At 29.7% G+C, this 16,082-nt stretch overlaps 1 protein-coding gene across 6 annotated transcripts in view; it reads left to right on the top strand.

The window, feature by feature from the left end:
- LOC117171261 (synaptic vesicle glycoprotein 2B-like) overlaps window positions 1-11,736 on the top strand; it is a 23,176-nt gene extending 11,440 nt beyond the window's left edge. For 2 of the 6 annotated variants that reach the window (XM_033358389.1, XM_033358390.1), the window contains 6 exons: window positions 8,593-8,831; window positions 9,167-9,508; window positions 9,605-9,743; window positions 10,092-10,251; window positions 11,266-11,393; window positions 11,503-11,736. In XM_033358389.1, the coding sequence (XP_033214280.1) occupies window positions 8,593-8,831; window positions 9,167-9,508; window positions 9,605-9,743; window positions 10,092-10,251; window positions 11,266-11,393; window positions 11,503-11,537 (1,043 nt within the window). In that variant the 3' untranslated portion in view covers window positions 11,538-11,736. Of the gene's footprint in view, window positions 1-5,480; window positions 5,642-5,808; window positions 5,985-6,060; window positions 6,224-6,580; window positions 6,703-8,592; window positions 8,832-9,166; window positions 9,509-9,604; window positions 9,744-9,941; window positions 10,008-10,091; window positions 10,252-11,265; window positions 11,394-11,502 lie in introns of those variants that run through there. The other 4 variants (XM_033358391.1, XM_033358388.1, XM_033358393.1 and 1 more) reach the window with 4 other exon arrangements.
- Window positions 11,737-16,082: the final 4,346 nt, after the last annotated feature.

The raw sequence follows: 16,082 nt of genomic DNA, 5'->3' as shown, positions 1-16,082 counted from the left end.
GTACTTGTTTGTGCCATACCAGCTGAAATTTTAGGAATTTGGCTCATTTTTTGCCCGGAGACTCCTAAATATCTTGCTGAAAGTGGACAGACTGGAAAATTGATGAAGGTTTTGACTGATATGTACGTTGAAAATGTTAAAGGAACTCCTGAAGAATTTTATGTAAGAAAACAGCCTTAAAATTTCTGCCGATTATGAATTTTTTGTGTATTTTTTAAAAAAGATACAAAATTTTCATTCAAAGTATGAAAAAAGTAAAATTTTTTTCAACAATTCTTTATGCTTTACAAACTGATTAGGTAAATTTGGTATTATCTTTGGACCATGCATGATGATTTACTGAATACAAATGATATGGGATGGGATTGGATGGGATCAGATGAGATGGGAGAGTAATAGGATAAGATAGGATGGGACGTAACGGAATGAGATTGGATGGTATGGGATGGGATAGAAATGGATAGGATGGAGACTGATCAGGGAGTGATGGGATTGGATGGGATTGGATAATTTGGGATGCGACGGGATTGTGATCGGACGGGATGAGGTAGAAGAGTGATGGGAGAGTGATGTAACAGTGATGATAGAGTGATGGCGTGGGATGATAAAATGGAATGGGATGGGATCTGATAATATGGGATCGGATTGGGTGGAAATGGGATGTGATTGGATAAAATGGGATTGGATTGAATGGTATTAGATGGAATGGTATGGGATTGGATGAAATTGGAAAGGGTTGAATTGAATAGGATCAGATTGGATGAGATGGGATTGGATGGAATGGGGTGGAAAAGTGATGGAATGGGATTGGTCGGGATTGGATGGGATTGGATTAGATTGGATGGTATAGGATGGGAGTGTGATAGGATGGGATGGCATGGGGGGCGATAGGATAAGTTGGGATGGGAGAGTTAAAGTATGGGATCGGATAGGAGCGTGATAAGATCAAATGGGATAGGAAAGCGATAGGATGAAATGGGATGGGATTGAATGGGGTTGGATAAGATTTGAGTGAAATGGGACGGGATGGGATGGTATGAGATAAGAGAATGATAGGATGAAATTGAATTGAATGGGAATGGATGAGATGAGATTTGATAGAATGGGATTGGATGGAATTAGAATATATGGGATTAAATGGAATAGGTGAGTTATTGTAGAGTGATGGGATTAGATTTGATTAGATGGGATTGGATGGACTTGGATAAGACTGCATGACATGGGATGGGTTGGCGTGGGGAGTGTTTGGAGATTTCAAAGACTTAATTAGCGTCCGAATAGGCAACGAAACATGTTTTATAGGCGAAAGAAGCCTACTTTGACCCGTTTTTGTTGTTTACAGAGAACCTTAAAAAATTGTGAGAATCCTTCTCTGATAGAACTTGCTAATTCTTGTGCGGATAAATCAACGTCAAAGAAAGAAAAAGCCCCAACCAAGAAAAAATTATGCATAATGCTAAAGGACCTCAAAATACAAGGACAAAGTGTCTTTAAATCTCCTTATTTGCAAAGATTGGTTGTTCTTTGTATATGTTTGTTTTGTACAGCATCCTCGCTTTATACACTACTCATGTGGTTTCCTGAGTTGTTTCAAAGATTTGCTCATTTTGAAGCTCTTTATCCAAATCAAATTGCGAGTGTTTGTAGCATTTCGAAAAATAATTCTGCAACAAATACAACTATGGTATATTTTTGTATCAAATTCACTCAACACGGAAAGCAAATTAAATTATATATTTATCACCTAAAATAATAATTTTGTGGGCATATTTCAGATCAAAAATTCTTTTGAATGCGTGCAAAAAGTTGAAACGAGCGTCTATCGGAGTGCACTGTGGCAGGGGCTTACAACATTAATCCCTAATATTTTATTACCATTACTAGTCGATAAACTTGGCTTCAGATTTTTCGCAGGTAATTAAAATTTTTTTTCTTATTTAATAAAAGAAAAACACTGCTGAATACCGTACACATGTTTATAATTTTCTTTAATGCCTGTATATTCGTTTGAATTCTTTAATTCAGCTAGTTGAATTTTGCAGTATCCTAATTATTGCAGTAAAAAATATTGTTATAAAAAAGTAAATTCATTATGATTAATATTTCAAGGTCTTGGTTATTTAAAAAAATATTTCGATTCATTATTGTTTTGGATAAAAAGATTTTTCCAGAAATGCTGTGTCTTTCCAAACTCATATTGCAATATAACGAAATTTTGCATGTGTAATAATTTATTAATTTTTGACTTTGTATTTTTCAGTGATACTTTTAGGATTAGCCATTGTTGTGACAAGCGGTCTTTATTTTGCGAAATCCTACATGGAAAATGTAATATTATCCTGTATTTTTCTAGCGGTTATATCAACAGCTTTAAGTGTAATGTATTCATTTCTCGTGATACTCTTTCCCACAAATATTAGGTAAAATAATAATTATATAATTTGAAATAGGATTATATTTGATTAGAATTCATACTTACAGTGATATGCCAGTTTTCGAGAAAAATGGTTTTTAAATAACTACGCTGATTAAATGGACCGGAATGCAAACTTTCGACCCCCTGATGGATTAGCGGGATCGAGCGCTTCGGATTTGCAAGCAGAAAGTTTGGGCTCGATTCTTGTTTCTTGAATTATCGTCAAACGCTTATTTATTCCAATTTTTTATCGTAATTGTTTATTCAATTTATATGAATAAAGCTGAAATATTAATTTTTGACGAGTACTTTAATATGAAAAAATTGAGATTTTAAACCTTTACCACTTTTACTAATGCAAAGGATACTAATTTCTTATGAATGGTAAAAGTGTGATTTATTTTTGCATCATGCAAATGGTACAGTAAGAATGTTTCATTATTTTTATCCTTTATTTTATGATTATTTATACGATAAAATTTTATATCTTTCTCCTACTGCAATTTTTTGTTAACTAAAATACCTCTTAATACGATAATTAAAACATATGAATATTCTTATAATAATAGGAAATGTCTCATCTATATTTTATTTTCTGCATTATTTGATATAACTATTTATTCATATTTGAATATTTATTGAAGAAAAATGAGAATTAAAGAAAGTTTTCCTAGAGTATTTCCAAGAATAAACATTTTATTTTGATTTAAACAAATTTAATAGTCAATTGCAATTACGCAAATTTAGATGAAAAAAATTGGCAAGAAATACAGGAAGTAAAAATTGAGCCCAGTCCTGATTGGATTTTTTAAATGGCATTTTTCTCGGAAATAGCTGAAACGCGCTTCTTATTACTTTAGCATATCATCAGTTTGGCACTGACCTATTACTAGGAGGAGCATGAATCCAAACAGTCTATTCAAATTACAATTTTTTTTTGGTATAAGGTTAAATTTAAAAAACTATTTTTCAGAGTATTTGCAACAACAATATCAGTATTTTTCAGCCGAATAGGAACTATTTTTGGAAATATTATATTTACTTATCTAATTGACGATTACTGCACCATATTAATTGCAACCGTAATTGCTCAATTATTATGTAAGTAGATTTGCAAATATATAGTGGTAAATTATAAACCAATATAATACATAATTATATATATGTGAATGAATATAAAATATAATAATTATTTTTAAATAATTTTCAGTGGCTGCAACCCTCAGCTTAACTCTTAGGGCCTGAAGATAATTATAGTTATATATTTATAAAAAGTTTTGAGTGGCTGCTTCCTGAATAAGGATTCCTGATATCAAAATTTGTCGAATTTCGGCTAGTCTCGATAATAAGAATCTAAGTTTAAAGCATAGCTAACATGTTTAGAATTTTAAAAAAAGCAAAAAATATATTAATATTAATGTTAATCAATATTTAAATATTTTCAAATCATTAGATGACCAGGGTACTTATTGGAGTGTCTCCTGAACTACTTTTTTTTAGATTTTCTAAAATCTTGAATTAGAAATTTATTTCATTTGGTGAGAAAATGATAAAGCTGCAATTTTTTGATTACAATGAGATTAGGAAGGAAAATTCAGCCCTACATTTTTTTTGACATTTTCGAACTTTCAGGTAATATTATTTACCTTACAGAGAACAATTTTCTTTATCTAAACAATTTAAGCAATTCTCTTTTAAAAGTAAAAAATTTTAATTATTCAACTTTGAGCGATTTTAATTAGAAGTAATAAATTAGCAGCTCCTTTGAATTTAAAATGATATATATTTTCAAAATTTTAATATTAAAATATTTAATTTTTAAAGTTTTAAAATTGTCCTATTTTCAAAATTTTATTGTGGAATCATTTAACTTCAAGACGCTTAGACACGTACGATTATTATTAATATGGAATTTATGCAGCATTAATATGATAAATAATTGATAGAATTATAAAATAAGGAATTTTGAATACGATAAATATACCTTTATAAATATTTTTGTACTTTAAACAGGATAAAAATATATTTTGAATCAAAAAGCAACTTCTTGGCTGCACTTGTTCCTGAAATTTAAAAAAGTTGATGATCTAGCTTTGTTCTTTGAAAACAATGTTGCATTTGATCTATTTTGTTAATTACTTCTCTGTTTAGTTTAAAATAAAACTTATCTATAATCTTTTCGTTTTTTAAAAATTGAATTCGGAATGTCTATAGGGCTTGGAAAGTCCAAAAGGATTTAAAGATGGCAAAAAAATGAAAATTTGAGTGTCTCAAACAGTGGTGTGAATGATGCAATTTTTAGTTTCCTTGATGATAAAAAATTCCAAAATTTAGTTTTTTAAAATTTTGAAATGTAGTATCTTAATGATAAAAAAATGCAATAAATAAGTAAAAATAATTTTTTTCCAGACACACATTATACGCATGCGTGTACTTTACTAGTAATAAAGGCGCTCATTTTACTATACTAATATTTTAATACACGTCGAAACATGCAAATATAATATTCTAAAGAGTAACTATTTTAAATAACCTAAAATTAAAAATTTTAATTTGTTGTCGAATAAATGAAGGATGTCACGGTAGAAACATGTAATCGTCAAGAAACAAATTTTGCAGAAGACAAAAAAAAGGTTCTCAAACTTCGAATTTCATTAAAAAGAAAAAATATGAAAGTTCCATTAAGAAATTTAATTTATAAAATTGGTTTTTCACACTCGAATAAACATCAAAATATTACAATGTTTTCAATTTTTCAAAACTTTCAAAAAACTTATTCTATCATAAAGTCATTGAAAAACTAACAGCATCAAAACTGAGCAATGATTTTTTTAAGAAATCTTTTTTTCGTTAAAAAACCGCTAGATATGGAAAAAATAATAGGATTATTCATTTTAATATTTTAAAATTTTTGTAAAAAATTCAAAATCTAAATTTTTTTTCACCACAATGTGCGGTGAAACTTTAGAAATTTTTTCGGTCAACATAGTTAGTCCCGACATCCTTCAAATGTATTTTATTTATTATCTATATTCATATTTAACAAGGCAATTCAAGTAGATAAGATATCTGTAAAGTATGTGAACAAACAGTTTGAAACAACGCTAACAAAAAATACTAAAGAGTTTGTAGTTAAATTTTTTTTTCGAAATTAGAAAAGTGACATTTAAATTATGGAGATGCAAATCCAAGAAACTGTTGTACAAGAAGCGATTGAAAAAACAGGTAAGAGAAAAACTGTTCATTTTGTAAAAAATAATAAAATATTTTTAAGTTATGACAGAAATTATTAATGCAATATAATTTTATGCTATTCTGCTTAATCCCATGCAATTCGCATTTCTAGTCATTCGTTTGCCCCTCGGTCTCTTCAAAAATTTAATTTTTTTTAGGATTTGGACAATTCAATTTAAAAATTGCGTCACTTGGTGCTCTGATTTATACGAATGTAGTGATAAGTATAATCAGTATTGGATATGTTTTGCCGGCTGCTGTGTGTGATTTTGAAATGACGACGATCGATAAAGGGCGGATAGCCATTGCTCCTGTCTTGGGTATTAAAAAAAATGTATTATATTTTAGGATCATAGAGAAAATATGTTGAGAAATAATTTAATTCGAAATTATATAATTAAAAATTCTAGGTTCCTGTTTTGGTTCTCTTTTTTGGGGATTTTTGGCAGATCTCAAAGGACGGAGAATATCATTAATGTCAGCATTGTTTCTCCAAAGCAATTCTGAAATATTAATGTCACTGGTTTCTAATTACTGGGCACTACTTTCCTTCAAATTTCTAAGTGGCTTTGCGTATGCGTTTAAATAATTTTTAACTAAGAAAATTATAATTCTACATGAAACTCTCGGTTTCTGTCTCCCCGATCTCGGCCTTCCTAGAAGTGCTGGCATACGCAGTTTCTTAGCTCGCGGGCTGGCAGACGGTTCTACTCGCGCACGAAACACACCAGTAGCGTACAGCAAAAGCGCACTGCGCGGGTACTCGCACGCGGAAATTGCGCAATATTATGCATTCCAATTAGAAACGGTTTAGACGGCCCTAACTTTTTACGTTTGGATCGACCCAGACAACATCCAACATTGGACTGAAACCGATAGTTTGGTGTATATGTATATAATGTATTAAATAATTAATATCTTTTATTTCAGAATAATCGGTGAAATAGCTCTTCTATTTTCCTACGTCGGTGAATTTCAACCCGCAAAATATCAGAAAAAAATTCTTTCGTGGCTAAGTTTTGTAATGGTAGCGGGATTAATTATTGTTCCTCGTAAGTGTGCTAATCTATTGGAAATAATAGTTTAATAATACTTCAATTTTAAACGAAGTTTGTGATGATTTAAAATTTAAAGATTCGCGTTTAAATCCCTTAATTTCGAAAGTTTCCAATGGAGGATGCCAATTTCAATTTCACAATCTTGTAGTTTAAAATTTGTAAAATAAAAATGTCAGAACAATTGGACTATTAAGTCCTTTAAAAATGCACGATTTCGTATGAGATGCCTTGATAGTCAGTCTTAAATTTAATAATTTGGTATATAAATGTTCCAAATGGTTTTATTTCAATTTCAAACGTGCAAAATTGTTTTTTTTGTTGTTAATTTACGAAATGTTAGGAAATTAAGTTGAAAGTCTTGCTGGTTGCGCGATTTGCAGTTTGAAATATTTTTAATTAAAATTGGTCGAATTAGCTAGGCATTGGTAAAAATGAGTTATTCTTTAATTGCAAATGTTCCAAAATATTGAACAATGCAAGTTCAAAATAAAAAAAAAGTGATTTGAAAGGCTTAAAACTGTACAATTTCAAACATCTGAATCATTTATATCAATCTCTAAACTAGTCTTTTGATTATAAATTGTATCTTTGTTTTAATTTTAAATTACCAATATAGTATCTTAAAATTGACCGACTTTTACTTGAAGATTAAAAGGAATGAATGGTTTAAAATTGAACAAAACATGATTGGAAATTTTCAAGTATGAATAATATCTAATCCTAAGTTGAGTGTTAAAGATGAAAAGATTTGAAATTAAAAGATTAAAAATGGTTAAAATTGAAAATAGATAAAAATTAACTATTTGAAATTGTTACATCAGTAATTGAATAATTATTTTTTTGTAAAATTCTGAATTTTCATGTTGAACTCTAGTTTTTAAATATTTCGCTTTCATAAGTTTGAATTTTTCAATCAAAATTAAAATGGTTGAATTTTTAAAAGTATAATGAGCAAATTGAAAATCCTTCTTTTAAACGAATGAAATTTACTTAAAATAATTGAAGTTTTTAAGATTTTGAGAGTGAAAACGTTTTAACATCACAATTATTGGTAACTACAAACTTTTTCAGTTTAAACGTTTCGAAGTAGAATTTTTTATATATTTGTTCCATTTTATACGATGAAAATGAAGGTGAATTTACTTGTTGACTGAGGAAAACTTTTCTGATTAATTTTAATATTAAACAATTGGTTTATTTAATAATAAATTTAATTTCTAGAATTTCGGAAGCTTTTACATCGAAACACTAAATTTAGATCACAATTTCGAATTGTCAAGTTTTGATCTCGACTTGAAAATGATTTTAATTCGAAAGTTTTAAAATATTAATTATTCAGTTTGAAAAGACTAAAAAAAATACAATTTCAATCCCTTTGAATTTTACATGATCTAGTTTTCAAATTTCTAATCTGAAAATATTCCATTTTATACATTTTATAATTGTCCTATTTTCGAAGTTTGAATGCAAAATAATTTAATTCCAACTACTTTCTAATGTTATTGTGTAATTTTCAAAAATGTAGTGCAAAGTTTTTCAATTCTAGAGCTTTTGATAAAAAAATAATCAATTTCAAACACTTTCAATTTTCAACTCTTTTATTCAGGAAAGAAAAAGTCTAATTCCATTTTATTGCATTCGAAATATTGTCATTTCTTCACATTTTACCTGATGTAAAATTGTTTAATTTGGAACTTTTTTAGTTAAAAATTGCCTAATATATATGATTTTAAAGACTTTTAATTAAAAACTATTAATTTTTGTTTCAAAAATATTTAAAACTTATAATATTTAAGAGTTAATTTAGAATTGCTTGTGCATTTACATCTAGTTGAAAATATAATTATTTTTATTAATTATCTTGAATTTAAATTTTGATTGAAGTTTTGGCCTGGGCAATTATTCCACTACAATTTGAATACAGACGTCATTACTTCTTTTTTCGATCATGGAACCTTTTCGTACTTGTTTGTGCCATACCAGCTGAAATTTTAGGAATTTGGCTCATTTTTTGCCCGGAGACTCCTAAATATCTTGCTGAAAGTGGACAGACTGGAAAATTGCTGAAGGTTCTGACTGATATGTACGTTGAAAATATTAGAGGAACCCCTGAAGAATTTTATGTAAGAAAATAATAATTAAAACTATAAAGATTGATAATATTAAATTCTTATTTTTGAGTTTTTTCTTTTAAAAAAATCTAGAGCCTTGGCAGTCTTGAAAGTCTCGCTGTCGAAACTTTTTCTTCTTTGTTTATTTACCAAATTTACATGGAATGGGATTAGACGGAATCGGATCGGAGTGTGATAGGGTGAAATGGGATGTGATGAGGTGGGATGGGATGGGATGGGATTGGATGGGGTGGGATGGGATGGGATTGGATGGGATGGGATGGGAGAGTGATACGGAGTGTACTAAGGAGTGGGGGGAAATTTCAACTAGTTTTTATTGTTTACAGAGAACCTTAGAAAACAGTGAGTATCCTGCTCTGATAGAACTTGCTAATTCTTGTGCGAATAAATCAACTTCTAAGGAAGAAAAAGCCCCAAGCAAGAAAAAATTATGCACAATGCTAAAGGACTTCAAAAAACAAAGACAAAATGTCTTTAAAGCTCCTTATTTGAAAAGATTGGTTGTTCTTTGTATATGTTTGTTTTGTACAGCATCCTCGTTTTATTCACTACTTATGTGGTTTCCTGAGTTGTTCCAAAGATTTGCTCATTTTGAAGCTCTTCATCCAAATCAAACTGCGAGTGTTTGTAGCATTTCGAACAAAAATTCTGCAACAAATACAACTATGGTATATTTTTCTATCAAATTCATTCAACACGGAAAGGAAATTGAATTATATATATTTATTACTCAAAATAAAATATGTTTTCGGGGCATATTTTAGATAAAAAATTCTTTTGATTGCGTGCAAGAAATTAATACGAGCGTCTATCGGAGTGCACTGTGGCAAGGGCTTACAACATTAATTCCTAATATTTTATTACCATTGCTAGTCGATAAACTTGGCTTCAGATTTTTCGCAGGTAATTTTGACATTTTTCCCCTATTTAATTAACGAATAAACCACTGCTTAATTTCGCAGACCTGTTTATAATTTTTTTTAATTCTTGTCAATTCGATTGAAGTCTTTAATTTAGCTAGTTTAATGTTGGAGTATTTTAATTACTGTTATAAAAAATGTCATTATAAAAAATAAAATTCGTTATGATTAATATTCCAAGGCCTAAATTGCTTACAAAAAAATATTGATTAACTACTGTCACGGAAAAAAGATGCTCACAGATATGGTATGTCTTTCCAAAATCACATTGCAATATAGTAAAATTGTTCAACTATAATAATTTATTACTCTTCGGCTTTTTCTTTTTCAGTGACTCTTTTAGGAACATCTGTTTTTGTGACAAGCGGTCTTTATTTTGCGAAATCTTACATGGAAAATGTAATATTATCCTGTATTTTTCTAGCGGTTATGTCAACATCTTTAAGTGTAATGTATTCTTTTCTTGTGATACTCTTCCCTACAAATATCAGGTAGAATAATAATTATATAAACACATCATTTAAAATAGAATCATATTTCATTCGAATTCTTATTAAATGTTTATTATGTATTTTTGGAATTTCTTTTGGTTGCACACTCCTTTTAGTAATACATCAGTTTTTGAAGAAAATGGTTTTTTTAAAAAGCTACGCTCATTACATGGACTGCAAGTCTAACTTATTTTGACTGCCTGTTAGATTAGGCGGTAGCACTGCGGATTTGTAAGCGAAAAGTCTGGGCTCCATTCTTGCTACCTTTAATATCAAAAAATGTTTCTTCATTTCAATTTTTTATGGTAGTTGATTATTCAATTTATTTAAATGAAGCTGAAACATTAATTTTTGACGATTATTTTAATATGAAAAAATTGCGATGTTCAACCTTTATCACTTTTACTAATGAATAGGATACTGCTTTCTTATGAATGGTAAAAGTCTGATTTGTTTTTACGTCATAAAAATCGTATGATAAAAATGTTGTATTATTTTTTAATTATTTACACACACGATAAAATTTTATATATTTCTCCTAATGCAATTTTTTGTTAACAAAAATACCTCTTAATACGCTAATTAAAATATATGAATATTCTTATAATAACAGGAAATGTCTCATCTATATTTTATTTTCTTCATTATTTGATATAACTATTTATTCATATTTGAATATTTATTGAAGAAAAATTACAATTAAAGAAAGTTTTCCTAGAGTACTTCCAAGAATAAACATTTTATTTTGTTTTAAACAAATTTAATAGTTAATTGCAATAAAGCAAATTTGGGTGAAAAAAATGGCAAGAAATACAGGAAGTAAGAATTGAGCCTAGTCCTGATTTGATTGTTTAAATAGCATTTTTCTCGGAAATAGCTGAAACGCGCTTCTTATTACTTTAGCATATAACCGGTTTGGTACTGACCTATTACTAAGAGGAACATGAATCCAAACAGTCTAGTCAAATAAAATTTTTTTTGGCATAAGGTTAAATTTAAAAAACTATTTTTCAGAGTATTTGCGTCAACGATATCAGTATTTACCAGCCGAATAGGAACTATTTTTGGAAATGTTACATTTACTTATCTAATTGACGATTACTGCACCATATTAATTGTAACCATAATTGCTCAATTATTATGTAAGTAGATTTGCAAATATCTAATAGAAAATTATAAACCAATATAATACATAATTATATATATGTGAAAAAATATAAAATACATAAATTATTTTTTAATAATTTTCAGTGGCTGCAACCCTCAGTTTAACTCTTAGGGCCTGAAGATAGTTATAGTTATATATTTATAAAAAGTTTTGAGTGGCTGCTTCCTGAATAAGGATTCCTGATATCATAATTTGTCGAATGTCGGCTAGTCTTGATAATAAGAATCTAAGTTTAAAGCGTAGCTAATGCATTCAGAATTTAAAAAATATAAAAATATATTCATATTAATAAAATGTTTAAAATGTTCAAATCGTTAGATGACCAGGGTACTTATTGGAGTGTCTCCTGAAATCCTCTTTTTAGATTTTATAAAATCTTGAATTAGAAATTTATTTAATTTGTTGAGAAAATGATCCCAGATTTCGGAGAGATTAAGAATATATATATTTGGAGATCACTATGATGGCTTTTATTCCAAAAACTCGAAATTAAAAATTTGTTAAAGTTTCATTTCCATCATCTTAACAATCTTACCTTTTGAAATGCAGAAAATTATTTTAACAGGTTGCCATGTAATCCTTTAAATTAAGTTCGTTATGAATACAACATTTTAAGGTGGGTATTAATACCGTTATAGTTGTTATTTTATGAAAATCTTGAGATCAGGAGGAAAAAATCAACCCAAAAATTTATTTGACGTTTAAAACCTACAGGTAGTATCATTTACTTATGTGCATATAATTTTTTTAAGATTTAAAAAAAAATGTTAACAGTTATAATGGCGGTGAATTTATTTTTGACAAAAGACCATTTCTTTAATCAGTTTCAATATTAAATAGTATTTTTTAAATAATACCAATTGAAAATTCTAGAATTTTAGAAGTTTTGCCTTTGAAAAATACAAATTAGATTTTATTTTCAAATTGTCAAGTTTTTATCGCCTTGAATTTGAAATGGTTTGATTTGAAAAGTTTATAATTTTTAATTATTTAATTTTGTACGATTTAATTTAAAAGTAATAAACGTTCAATTCCTTTAAATTTTTAATGGTATATATTTAAAAAATTTTAATATTAAAATATATAATTTTTAATATAGAATTTTTAATATGGAATTTATGCAGCATTAATAAAACAAATTATTAATAGAATTATGAAATAAGGAATTTTGATTACGAAAAATATATCTTTAAATAAACATTTTGGTACTTCAAACGGGATGCAAATGTATTTTCAATAAAAAAGAAACTTTTTGGCTGCAATTTTTTTACTTATTATGCTTATGCAATTTATAGTTTTATTGATTAAAAAAAATACAAAATCTAGGTTTTTTCAATTTTGGAATATAGTATCTTAATGATAGAACACATGCAATTTCGTTTGCCTCTGGGGGTTACAGAATGTATATATTTCTTTTGTTTGTATATTTTATTTCGAAAATAAAAAAGTGAAACTTAAATTATGGAGATACAAACTGAAGAAACTGTTGTAAAAGAAGCGATTAAAGACAGGTGAGAGAAAAAATGTCAATTTTTTCCCGGATTTATGTTTATCAATGGTGTGCAAAATTCGTTAATGTTTTAACAAAAATTACTCATCCATAATAAATTTATAGTAAATCATAATTTTATGAAGACCAGAGTAATCCTATGTAATCCGTGTTTTTAGGAGTTCATTTCCCTTCGTCTTTACAAAAAGTAAAAATTTTTTTAAGGATTTGGAAAATTGAATAAAAAAATTTCATTACCTGGTTCTCTGATTTTTACAAATGCAGTGATGAGTATATTGAATATTGCGTATGTTTTTCGGGCTGCTGTGTGTGATTTAGAAATGAAAACGATTGATAAAGGGCGGATAGCTATTGCTCCTGTCTGTGGTATTTTAAATTTTGTTATTAGATTTGATGATGATAGCGAAAATATGTTTAGAAATAAGTAAGGTCGAATTTATATGTTTAAAAATTGTAGTCACCTTTTTGATTCCATTTTTGGGGGATTTTTGGCTAATATTAAAGGACGAAGGATACCAATAATCTCAGCATTATTTCTCCAGGGCAATTCTGAAATATTAATGTCTCTGGTTTCTAATTACGGGGCACTACTTTTCTTCGAATTTATAAGTGGCTCTGCGTATGTACTTAATTAATTTTTAAACAACAAAATTACAAACATAATATGCTGAACAATTATTTTATTTTTACTTTAGAATGATCGGTGAAATATCTCTAGTGTTTTCCTTCGTCGGCGTTTTTCAGCCTGCAAGATATCAGAAAAAAATTCTTTCAAGGCTGAGTTTTGTAATGGTCGTGGGTTCCTCGTAAGTATGTTAATCTATTGAAAATAATAGTCTAATAATACTGCATTTTTAAACGAACTTAGCGATTTTCAATTCATATATCATCTTTAAAATGTCTATAATATCAATTAAAAATTGCAGCTTTACTTCACCAATTCTAAAATAGTTTAATGTTTTTTCTTCCAAAGATCAAGTACAAAAATATTTGTTTTGAAATTTCTTAATTTTTGGAGGATTTCAATGTAAAATTTCACTATGTTCTAGTTTCAAATATTAAAAACCTCAAGCCTAATTTCTTACTAAATATTTTAAAATTGCACAACTACATAATGAAAGGCTTGATAGTCTGCTTAATTGCAACCATTTTGGTTTTAATAATAGTAAATTCTGAATTTAATAATAATAATTAATGAAACAATATTTAATTGCAAATTTTCGATCATCAATAATAATTCTTAATCAAGTGTTAAAAATTAGAAGATTAAAAATTAAAAAGTTAAAAATTGTGTTTTTGGAATTCAAAATAGATCAAAATCACACTACGCGAAATTAATACAGTCTTGTTAATATGTAAGGTGCACCACAGTGAAACACCTATTGACAATTAAAGAAAATGATGGTTTATTTACGATTGAACATATAAGACCCGACAGTGATGCGTTCGGTACGTTACCTCAATGTAAACTGAACTGTAGACGCGTACACATGATCTCAAAGTGCCAGTGCCCACGGGTGTACCAAGTTAGGGTGCAAACTTAAGACTTCCTCTCAATCGTGGGTACGTTGCATCTCGGTCCAGGCGATAAGACTCACCGTCCCAACTTGTTTCTCTCGTGCTTGGATCATACCAATCCTTTGGTGAGGATATCAGCTGTCATTTTCTCCGAAGTAATATATTTTATTTCGACGTGGTCATCTTTCAGAGCATCTCGAACAAAGTGGTAACGTATGTTAATATGCTTTGATCTTGAGTGAAATACATGATTTCAGGCTAGTTTTTGAGCAGCCTGATTGTCATTATAAACTAGAGTTGGTTTCTCGACTGGCAAACCGATTACACTCATAAATCGACGAAGGTAGATTGCTTTTTTGGCAACCTCAGTGAGTCCCATGTACTCAGCTTCCGTACTGGAAAGTGTCACTGTCCTTTGCTTCTTAGCTTCCCAGCTAAAAGCTGCTCCAGCAAATATAAAAGTAAATCCAGTATATGATCGGCGAGCGTCCAAGCAACTTCGAGAAAGTTAATCCGCTGTCCAAAGTTCCTTTAAGGTATCTTAAGACCCTTTTAACAGCTACCCAGTGATCTCTCATGTAGCAGATGTTAAATTGGCTGAGATAATTAACGGCAAATGCAATGTCTGGGCGTGTTCCGACATTACATTAGGGATCCTATCGGTTCACGGAATGGATATTCGCTTAGTTCTTCCTTCGAAATTGATTCTGGTCTGCTTATCTTGGCACTTGGTTCCAACGAAGTCGCTACGGGCTTTGAACCCTTCATCCCGAAACGATGCAGAAGATTCTCAGTATACAGGGTTGGCCATATTCGACGAAAAGATTTGGCAACACTGTAACTTTTGACAGAGATGACAGCTCGAGTAATGACGTAGCGCGTTTGAAGCATCAGTCTAAGGAGATTTTTGCCATGGAGCAGTACACTCCACGCGAGCACTCTCAGATTGTTGAAATTTACATTCAACAAAACAAGTCAATTGTGAAAACTCAACGTGCATGGAGAAAAATAAATAAAGTGAAAACTGCGCCTTCTGCGACTACATTGTATCGTTTGTATGAAAGATTTTCATCAGGTGAGGCACTTACTAATCCCAAGCGTCCGAATACAAAGCAACCAAGGCGTTCGGATGTAAATATCGCACTCGTAGGGGCCAGTGTCGAGAGGTCTTCCACAACATCTGAAACACGTCGATCTGAGCAGTTGGGCATAAGACGAACCACTTTACGTCGCATATTGCGTCATGATTTACATTTGTTCCCATACAAAATTCAACTGACGTAAAAACTGTTACCTGCCGATAAGCCATGTCGACTGGAATGGGTCTAAAGAGTCATCGAAATGGCTGAAAGTGACGATCATTTTTGGCAAAAAATCATCATGAGCGATGAAGCTCATTTCATGTTAACCGGAGCCGTAAACAGACAAAATTATCGGTTCTATGGTACTGAAAATCCTCAAATTATTCATGAGGTACCTCTTTATGACCAAAAAGTGACTGTTTGGTGCGGTATTTGTGCTGGTATGGTCATTGGGCCGTTCTTTTTCGAGGATGAAGCAATTGACTTGTTTTGTTGAATGTAAATTTTAACAATCAGAGAGCGTCGGATGAGTGCCGGATGTTTCCAAGATCCT

Source organism: Belonocnema kinseyi, chromosome 4 (genome assembly GCF_010883055.1).
Source record: "Belonocnema kinseyi isolate 2016_QV_RU_SX_M_011 chromosome 4, B_treatae_v1, whole genome shotgun sequence".
Lineage (NCBI taxonomy): Eukaryota > Metazoa > Arthropoda > Insecta > Hymenoptera > Cynipidae > Belonocnema > Belonocnema kinseyi.
The sequence above is the reverse complement of the archived record's forward strand: the minus strand, read 5'-3'. Positions and strand labels throughout refer to the sequence as shown.